The following is a 10546-nucleotide window of genomic DNA, read 5'->3' as shown; positions in this document are numbered from 1 at the left end:
TGTCAATTCAATCTAAAAAATAAATATATATACATATTTAAATATTCATATAGATGGAGAAAAACTAAATGTATTTAAAATTAAAAAAATAAAATAAAATTCACTAATATTGAAATTTAAAGCTAATAGTATGATGATCGTAGAGCGGAAAATTAGGCAGTAACTCTAATAATCTTTCGCAATTACAACTCTCATTTTCTCTCCATACGACTTCTACGCTTTTAAAGTAATGTCGCCAACATCTATATTGACTTAGCGCGCAACATAATTCCTTCGTTATGTTCATCAATGTCTCGCATAGCACCTATACGGTAAAATTAAATTTAAAATGTTATGAACTGATTTAATTTTAAATACTTTATAATATGAATATATGAAAATTTATATATATATATATTTAAATTTTAAGTACCTTTATTAATTGAATATTTCTCGTAGAATCAAAGTCCTGACATGAGAGTCGTGGATAGAGTTTGATGGATAGAGTTCGAACTCGAATCGTCCAAATCAATCCATCTACGAGATCTTTATAATTTACTGATTTTGTAAGATTTTTTATAGTTAATTGTACGTGATTCAAAATTTTTTTTTGAAAATTCAGTTTTCTTCTTATATTTTCCACGTGAAATATAACCTGTAAAACAAGATTAAAAAAATATTTTTTAAAATATACAAATTAAATAGTCTTTAAATTAAAATAAATACTAATTAAATAAATATAAATGAAGACAAACCTTGGGGCTCCGGGACGAGATGTGCAAATTCACAGTTTTTGCTTGACTATATGTTGAAAGAAATTGTCTGAGTTGAAAAAACTCAAGACTATGGAGCTTGCGATACATGAATACGAATTTTGCAGTTTGAACGGTTGATGTGTTGATAAACTGTAGCCAACGGGGTTTGATGTGTCCTCTGTAGGTGAATGAGTGTAGATTAATGGAGTCGTGGAGAACAGGGCAAGAGGGATGGAGATCTCGGGTGGAAAGATCGAGATGTTTAAGGTGACGATTTGATAGATTCAGTGTACCATGGATGGTGCACTGGCGGATTTGCAGAGTTTCAAGGGCTGGGAAATCAGACAACAATGCTAACCATTGTTTACAAATTGGCATACTTACAAATTTCAACACCTTCAATTTCTTACAACCCGTTATCTTCACATCGCATGGGTGGCCTTTATAACTCACGCAATGTATGAGCGATTCGAGACTCTCCGCCTGATCAATGCGGAGAGTTTGAATGCAGACCTGGTAGACTTTAAGGGATTTGAGTTTCGCCAAACCGCAGAGTCGAAGATCTAACAAGCCCTGACAGATGATTATAGAAAGTTGTTCAAGTAATGGGCAGGAATTGACGAGACTCGTAAGAAAGTTTTCAGTTAATTCTATTTCCTGGAGGTGGAGCTGTTTCAGTGAAGGAAATTTCAGAGAATCAATGGAGTAACCTTCAGGCTCCCTCAGCTGACCGCTACGAAGCTCTAGAACTTGGAGAGAATGAGCGTAGATGCTGGAAGGGAAAACAGAAAAAAGAGTGTATACCGGTCGATTCAGATGAAGATGCTTAACATGGTGAGCTGCGGCCAAGTTAATCCAATCATCGATATAATTGCGCAGTTCGAAGTGATAATACTTGACGCATAATTTGAATCTTTGTAGAGAAAGCCTCTGTTGGTTGCAGAGTCTTTGGAGATGCTCATTTACGAAAGGAACGAAAGGATCGGTACATGAATCCCTGTTGGGAAAAAATTCATCGTCGAAGTCGGAGATGAGAAAGGAATCCCACGCTCTACGCCATGGCTTGCCGAGGACGGTGGTCCGGCCGGCTTCGTTGAGGGGAAGCTTAGACAAGATTCGGTGGAGAAGGTGAACCGGTAACTCAGAAATATGATCGACACCGGTCTTCTCCGCCGCGCACATCCCAATTCGGTAAGAATTCAACATTGAAAGCTTCGTTTTAGTTTATGGCATCTACGTATACGTCTGCGTGTATGTATATATAGATACACAAACACATGCTCTCCGAATTACATTCAAATTGTATTCCTAAATGTAATCGGAGCTGTTTTATTGACACTCACTAAAACGACGTCGCATTGAGTGTCTCCCACTCTCCCTCTTCATGATTCCTTCTTGTGTTTTATAAGCAGGAGAAGGGAGACTCCTGCACGCCTTTTCTTCTCCTCCGGCGTGCAGATCTCCTCTCCATCTTGTCCGGATTCCAGAGACGTCTCCGCCTCTTCCTCTTCCTCTTCCTCTCACGCCTCTGCAACTTCTTCTTTTTGTTCCTTTTTCTCTTTATTATTATTATTTACTGTTTATTATTTATGAACATCTAGTAGATGGCTAAGTGGTGAAAACAGATTTATCAAACAATGCGGCCAGTTCTTGGTTTCTTTTTACGTAGTAGGGATGAGAATGGAGGTTTGGTATGGTTGAGAATGCTCAAGTAAATGCATGTAAAATGAGGACCTAATAAAATACCATGCACTACACGGCAGGCGTCTCTGCACCTTCACGATCTCCACAGTTCTAACCAGAACTTTTCTTTTGAGACCAATACATTTTGGTGACTAGTCCTGCCTCCAAGAGAATCACCAGTAGCTCATAATTTCATAGAGTCACCATGTGATCGTTATGGCACAGCTAGTTTTGTTTCCCTACTTTCACCCTTAATTTATAGAGGATAACACCATATCAGACCTTTTAACTTCATCAAAAACTACATACTGATACTCAAGACTATGATAATCGTGCTGCTACTGGCGATATAATAAGATTTGTTAAGGTGAGAGAGAAATAACACAGGAGAAAAAGAATATAGAATTGAGAGCATACAAAAACCTGCATCTATTTAGTTCAAATCCCATACACACAATGGCCTTCCTATATAAGTTTGAACTCTCTTATCATTTAACTTGAATTTCTTTTTCTGCGATCTTTCTTTGTTTGAGCGGTTGATTTCTACGAATATATGTCAACAGATATTAATAATTGTTCTAATTCAGTTGTTTGAGTGGTTGATTTGTGTAAATATTTGTATAAATTAAAAATTACTTTAATTTTTACATCATAATGAAAGTTTTCGTTTTGAGTAAAAGTTGAAATATATTAAGGTGGATAAAAATGGGTATGATAAAACTGATGATAATATGTTCGAATGGTTCAATTTAAAAGATTTAGTAGTTTAACTTGATTATACAGTTGTGAGCAACATATGATTGTTCTTACCTGCTAAGAGTACGAATTTTATAGTAATGGCAAAATCATCGATATTTTCCTTTAGGGTTGTATTCCATTGGATCCTAAAATTGTTCTACTCTATAATACTTTCATAAAAGATTTATATTTAGAGAATATATTTAATGTATCAGCTGTATTAAGAAAATAAACTTCTTGACATATAATGAGTACAATGCAAATAAAATAAATTATAAGTCAGACAGTACAATAAATCTTGCAGGCAAAGTGAACAATAATAATATTCCAGCACAGTTTGAGGTGATGATGGGGTAGAGTATTCAGTTACAAATAGTTATTGCATTGAACTCTTCAAATTCAAGTAGTTATTTTTAAAATGATGATGTGGGTATTGTGCCTAGGCGTAAAAGCTCATGTGTAAGAAATGATGTGTCCTCTGTAGGTGAATGAGTTTAGATTAATGGAGTTGTCGAGAACAAGGGGAGAGGTGCGGGGACCTGGGGTGGAAAGTTCGAGATGTTTAAGGTGATGATTTGATATCTTCAATCTGCCATGGATGTAGCAATGGCGGATTTGCAGAGATTCAAGGGCTGGGAGATCAGGCAACAATTTTAACCATTGTTTACTAATTTGTATATTTTCAAATTTCAACAACTTCAATTTCCTGCAACCCGTTACCTTCATATCGCGTGGGCTCATGGTGGAGAATTTGAATGCAACCTTGGACAAGTTTAAGGGATTTGAGCTTTGCCAAACCGCAGATTCGAAGAGTTAACAAGTCGGGACATCTGATTATAGAAAGTTGTTCAAGTAACGGGCAGGAATTGATGAGACTCATAAGAAGGTTTTCAGGTGAATCTATTTCCTGGAGGTGGAGCTGTTTCAAGTAAAGGAAATTTCAGGGAATCAATGGAGTAATGTTCAGGCTCCCTCAACTGACCTCCACTAAGCTTTAGAACTTGGAGAGAATGAGCATAGATGCCAAGAATGGAAACAGAAAGAAGATCGTGTATTGGTAGAGTCAGATGAAGATGATTAACATTGTGAGCTGAGGCCAAGTTAACCAAATCATCGAGATAATCGAGCAGTTGGGAGTGATAATACTTGACGCATAATTTAAATATTTGCAGACAAAACCTCTGTTGGTTGCATAGTGTTTGGAGATGCTTATTGACGAAAGGAAAGACTGGATCGGTGTATGAATTAATGCCGAAGAAAGGTTCACCGTCGAAGTCGGAGATGAGAAAGGAATGCCAGGAGCTACGCCATGGCTTGCCGAGGACGGTGGTGCGGGCGGCTTCTTCGAGGGGGAGCTTACAGACGATGCGATGGAGAAGGTGATCCGGTAACTCAGAAATATGATCGACACCGGTCTTCTTCGTCTCGCACATTCCAGTTCGGTGTGAATTCAACCTAGAAAGCTTGATGTAAGGTCATGACATCTACGTATATGTCTGCGTATATATCTATATATATATATATATATATAGATATATAAACAAATTTAAAAAATCTGGATTATATTCAAATTTGTTTTCCTAATTGTGTTTTCACCTTTCCGGTTCAGGAGTTGCTATATTGATCGTCACAAAACGATGTCGTAGCCCCTCTCTCCCTCTCTCTCTTTATGACACAGCAATCCGGGGGAAGCTATGTTGACGCGTTTCAGGAGTTGTTTTGGCGATCGTTCCAAAACGACGTCGCAGCCGATACCTCTCTCTCTCCAACACATTGCTACGTTGGTACGGTGTCGTTTTAGTTATTTCTACTTTCTTCCCATATTGCTTCTCTTAGATATGCATCTCAATTCTGTTTTTATGCTAACTGGAAGATTTATATACAAATTTATCCAAAAATCCATAATACTCAGAAAAATTGCAACTAGTACAGAGTTCCCATATTACTTCTGTTAGATATGCATCTCAATTCTGTTTTTATGCTAACTGGTAGATTTATATACAAATTTACTCCAAAGAACAGTCCAAAAATCCATAATACTCTGGAACGTTGCAACTAGTACAGAGTTTACATGCAATGCTTCTACATTGCGAAAGCATTTTACAGCAAGAAGAACCTAGATTACTTTATTGGAAATGTTTCCAATGTTCTGGAAAGCTCAGCCGAACCCGGCAATCCACAGCTTAAGTTAAGATGTCACAGAGCTTTAGAAGAAAAACAAAAAAAGTGAATATGCGATTTATTGAATAAAAAAATTATCAAAATCTGCTTTTTCACTTCTTCAATAGCATTGCGCTGCATTGAGCCATTATCTTGGACGCCCTGGTGATTGAATCAGTCATATAGAAGTTCTCAATGGTTGACTTGAATGGTGTTGAACTCATCTTCTCAGCGCACTCAGGCTGCAAAGAAGGCCCAAATGTAGCAGGTTCCCGTTCGTCCATATGCAAGAGGTTGGGTGCCACAGTCCGAATACGTGATCTGATGGCTCCGAGGGTGTCATAAGGCAACCTAACTCCTGCCACCTCAGAGAGTGCCCGGATTATCTTCCAGTCATCCCTAGCATCACCAACAGTTGGAACAGCTGGTAATGTTTGTTGGGTACACCCTTCAGTATTCTCATAAGTCCCTTCCTTTTCGCTGAATGCAGCAGAGGGGAGAATAACATTGGCTCGATAAACACCATGGTCACCATGGTGCCCTTGATAAACCACAAAGGCATCTTTTGGAACCTTCTCCACGTTCAAATCATCAGCACCCATCAAATAGACAAACTTTGCAGACTCTATACATTTATCTGACTCAGGGATGAGTCCAAGGTCGAGAGCTGCAGCTTGGGCAGCATTCAGGAGTAAAAAGTTTAGCCCGTTCCAGTCAGATCGGACAACATTTCCAGATTTTGCAATGGCTTCCACAGCAGAGAAAACTGCATTTTTGTCATCTCTGTCGAATAGTCCAGCACCCACAATAATGGCTGGGTTCTTAGCATTTTTGATAGCTGAAGAAAATGGGTGACGATCCTCAGCAATGTCAGTAAGTGTTTGGGGACCTGTGCCCAGATGCTCGCAGTCATAGTTGAAATCTGTTGCAGGACCAATGTAGCCAACTTTAGCATTTGATGCTCGAACAGTCTTCTGGATTCTGGCATTCACCATTGCAGCTTCAACTCTTGGCTGACAAATCAAACCAGAAAATATGAGATTTGTTCTTCAATTTGTTTTTCACCACCTATAACAAAAGTTTTATGTAGACAGCACACACCCTAAGAATAAGATAGGACATAAAGAGTAAAATGAAAATATGCACAAGCCATTCACTTTGCAGAACTAAGGAATCTCCAGCTCTCAAAGGAGGCTCCATAAACATGATTGTTTAGCTCCTACAGCAATTCCTCAAAAACAAAAGAAGAAAAAACCAATACCAAATACATTGAAACATATAAAATGCATATCCTTAGAAGATATTGACAGTGCTTGAGAAGAAATGTAAGAGCATTACCTGGGTGCCAACTAAAAGGAAAACATCTGCTTTCTCAAGACCGCTGATACTACTGTTCATTAGATATCTGTATCTAAGATCAGCATTAGGGGTCATGCCATTTCCTTCGCACCACACATTGTTTGAACCCATCCTGTTCAACAAATCTTTCAGTGCCATCATAGATTCAGCATCAGATAGCTTACCGGCAATCCCAACTATTTCCTCTGGTTTAACTTGATGGACAATTTCGGCAACAATAGATAGGGCATCATGCCAGCTCACAGCCTTAAATCGGCCATCAGCATCGCGAATCATAGGGTCATTTAGCCTCTGCCTCTTTAAACCATCATAACAGAATCGAGTCTTGTCTGATATCCACTCTTCATTTATATCCTGCAACATGTCAAAAAGGCACGATAAAAATGTGAAGTTCTAAAATTTTTCTTCAAAGTCAAGTTCTTCCAAGATACACACATACAACTGCTACTGTATACATATCAGTGACTATGCAATATCGAACAGTCTTAATCCATTTGAAAACAAATCAACTGACAATCAGCTCTATTGCTTCCACAATTTCCTTGTTCATAAGAATGAATTATACAAGTATTAAGAACAATAGCAATAGGCACTTCACTTTTCATGAACCAGATGAAAGGATCTAAAATATTATTTCCATATGATAAGTGCAATGGCCCAAGCCATGGCAAGCTATGGTGTGTTCCAGCAGCACTCACTTAACTATATCGAAGCACATGTTTAACTGACCAGAACTGATTTAACGACTATATGTTATGGATAACCTATTATGGGACCTCAATAGCACTCTCATCAAGCATGTCTAACATTATCGGAACATAGGAATTGGTAAGAGTACTTATTCCAATCTCACCATGGATTTCATTACTTAATCATAAGAAGAAATGAGTTATAAGACCTCTGAAAAAATTCCCATAGGAAGAAGTTATAAGAATTATTTCTAAAACATGTCATGTGAAGCCATGGAAATTGCATGTAACATGCAGCTTTTTCATCTCCTTCATATGGCAGGGCCATACGTACAGATGATAATACTATATTTACTTACAATTATTAAAAATATGACACAGAAGAATTAATTTCCTTTTTCCACTGCCACTCCAGACACAGAGAGTTCATGTGAAAAAGTTAATTGGATTATATGTAAAATGAAAAACAGCATATGAGTATACCTCATTTAACCGTGGAACAATGCGCATGACCTCTGGACCTCTGCTATCAATCCTAATGTTAGATCCAACAGCATCAGTAACATCAATGCTCTCTGTTCCTTTCAACTCCCAATTTCGAGCTTTAAATGCAAAGGGTTTTGAGGTAAGGGCTCCGACAGGACAAATATCTATGACATTTCCAGAAAGTTCACTAGTCATAAGCTTTTCAACATAAGTCCCAATTTCTTCTCCACTACCACGACCTAACATGCCAAGATCCTGAACCCCAGCTACCTCTGTTGCAAACCTCACACACCTATTAAGCTCAAAGAGAAAAAAAAAAAATCAAACACTTGTTTTCGTCTAAAAGTAACATACATATTATAATGTTCAAGTGATACTTCCTATTAACTCGGATCACGTCCCTAATCACATTAAAATATGAAAGACCAAAATTGATATTCTACCTTACATTAAAAGCTATAGGAGGGAAAATATTTGGTTCTCTCTAACCTTGTACACTGAATACATCGAGTCATCACAGTCTTAACCAAAGGGCCAAGGTTCTTGTCAACCACCGATCTTTTCACATCAGTGAAACGACCACGATCAGATCCAAATGCCATAGACTGATCCTGAAGATCACATTCTCCACCTTGATCACAGATTGGACAATCCAATGGATGATTCATAAGCAAAAATTCCATGACTCCTTCCCTTGCCTTCTTTGCGACTGGTGTATCGGTCTTAATTTTCATTCCTAAGATACAAAACCTTTGGTGTGTCAAACATAATGTATAATTAGCCACAAAATGTTGATGCACATGTGCAAGATAAATGTGATTAAGGTCAGAAGAAAATCAAAGGCGCAAACTCAAATCAGCATATAAATCATAAAGTTCATGACCCTATCATACCACCTCACTCTTTTCCACATATCTGAAATTTCTCAGAATCAAAATTCTTACAAAACATACGGAACTGAACCCTGGACTTCTAATAAAATTGCATTAACTTGTCAATTTATCAAGAAAGGTCACCCTGAAAAAATGCTAAAGAGGGTTAAAAGTTATGCAAAATTTAGAAGACGATCCAACCCAACGGGAAAACAGAATAGGCAACACAATCAATCCGAAACGAGCAATGCAACAAGATTCAAAAGCTTCAAATGAAACAAAAAAAAAAAAAACAATCAGGCCATCTGTGTATAGTAGGATTTAAAAGCAGCGAAGAGCCACAGTCGCACAACAATCCAGCATAATTTGATCCCAATCAAACCCAACAAATAAATACAATCACAAACGCAGATTAAAACAAAGCAAATTTAACGAAAACAAACCGGGAAGCGCAGGCATGGCGCATGAAGCGACGGGCTTGGGGGACTTCTCGACCTCGACCAGGCACATACGGCAGTTTCCGGCGATAGAGAGTCGGCTATGGTAACAGAACCTCGGAATGTCCACGCCGGCGACCTCGCACGCCTGCAGGACGGTGAATCCCTTGGGGATCTTGACCGGGTACCCGTCCACGAACACCTCGATGGCATCTTCCGGGTTGGGTAAATGGACTCGGGCCCCACCAACGGGAGTACGGGGAGGAAGATCGGGGGCAGTGTCTGGATTGGCCGCCGCGGCGGCGGATTCAGGGGATTGAAGCTCCGGTTTGGTGACGATTGTCCGGAGGAAAAGCCTAGGGTTTTGAGAATTGAGGAGAGTCGTTGCGGGCCTCAATACCCTCGAAGCTAATATCCCTAACCCCATTATCTTTCTGCAAATCAATTTCCCACTCCGTTTCTTCTCTCTACACTATATACAAAGTCCCCTGCCAAGGTAGTAATGTTCAATTACTAGTGAAAAAGAGAAATGTTGAGTTGTTCGTCTGGTTTTGTTTGCCGTTGGGTTGAAATTCCAGGCGTGTGGTGTACACATCTGACACCAAGTTCAAGGAATAATGGAGGTGGAGCAAGTCTCGTCTTGACCCGACCCAAGTTTTATTCTACTGGGCCGTCCCCTTCAGCGCCCAAATAGGTTGTATTTTGAGTTTAATTTATATAATTTTTATTATTTATAATTAGAGAAATTAATTTTTATTGTATAAATGTTTACTGATATTTTATTTCCACTATAGTTTGTTAAAAGATGAAAAAATATTACTTTCATTATTTAACATTCTAATTTTTTTTTTTTGGGAAAAAGAAAAGGTGGGTTCTTATAAAACGTGTGAAATTTACTTTTTTTTATATAAAAAAAAATTATTTTTATTCATTCATTTTCTAAAATTTAATTATTTAATATCTAAAAATTTAGTTATAACTTACATATTTGATATATAATTAAATTAATTCAGCTTATCTCTTTAATTCCATAATAATATATTTCCATTTTTACATGTGAAAGAATAAATCAACAAAATCACATAACTTGGAATTCTATGTAATATTGACTTGTAAGTAAAATATTATTTTAATTCAATTGAATTGTATTTATATTTATATCTTTTGAAATTAAAAATTGAACTGACATAAATTTTACTGTTAAATTCTTTTTCTTCATCAATGACCTTTAACTAAAATTGTAATTCTTTTTATGTTTTCAAATAAAATTAATTATTATATTATTATTTTTATCGTTCGAAAATCATGAAATTGACATATAAAATATAATATATAGTAGACTTATACTTAAAAGAACCATTTAAAACCTAAACTTTATGGAGAAATAC

At 37.4% G+C, this 10546-nt stretch overlaps 2 protein-coding genes across 2 annotated transcripts; both read right to left on the bottom strand.

Annotated features, from left to right (window-relative positions):
* Nucleotides 1-89: 89 nt before the first annotated feature.
* LOC110809746 (uncharacterized) lies at nt 90-3039 on the bottom strand. Its single transcript, XM_088213144.1, has 3 exons — nt 735-3039; nt 413-634; nt 90-304 (listed from the first exon to the last, which is right to left on the bottom strand). The coding sequence occupies exons 1-3, from the start codon at nt 1938-1940 to the stop codon at nt 104-106; spliced, it is 1629 nt and encodes a 542-aa protein (XP_088069270.1). The 5' UTR covers nt 1941-3039; the 3' UTR covers nt 90-103.
* Nucleotides 3040-5160: 2121 nt separating this feature from the next.
* On the bottom strand, nt 5161-9757 carry EMB1467 (NADH-ubiquinone dehydrogenase). The gene is made up of 5 exons (XM_022035660.2): nt 9165-9757; nt 8339-8585; nt 7847-8141; nt 6654-7028; nt 5161-6328 (listed from the first exon to the last, which is right to left on the bottom strand). The coding sequence occupies exons 1-5, from the start codon at nt 9583-9585 to the stop codon at nt 5429-5431; spliced, it is 2238 nt and encodes a 745-aa protein (XP_021891352.1). The 5' UTR covers nt 9586-9757; the 3' UTR covers nt 5161-5428.
* Between the last annotated feature and the right edge of the window lie 789 nt (nt 9758-10546).

The sequence above is a fragment of the Carica papaya genome, chromosome 1 (genome assembly GCF_054855325.1).
Source record: "Carica papaya isolate Zhongbai chromosome 1, ASM5485532v1, whole genome shotgun sequence".
NCBI classification, from domain to species: domain Eukaryota; kingdom Viridiplantae; phylum Streptophyta; class Magnoliopsida; order Brassicales; family Caricaceae; genus Carica; species Carica papaya.
This window is presented reverse-complemented; position numbering and strand designations above follow the sequence as displayed.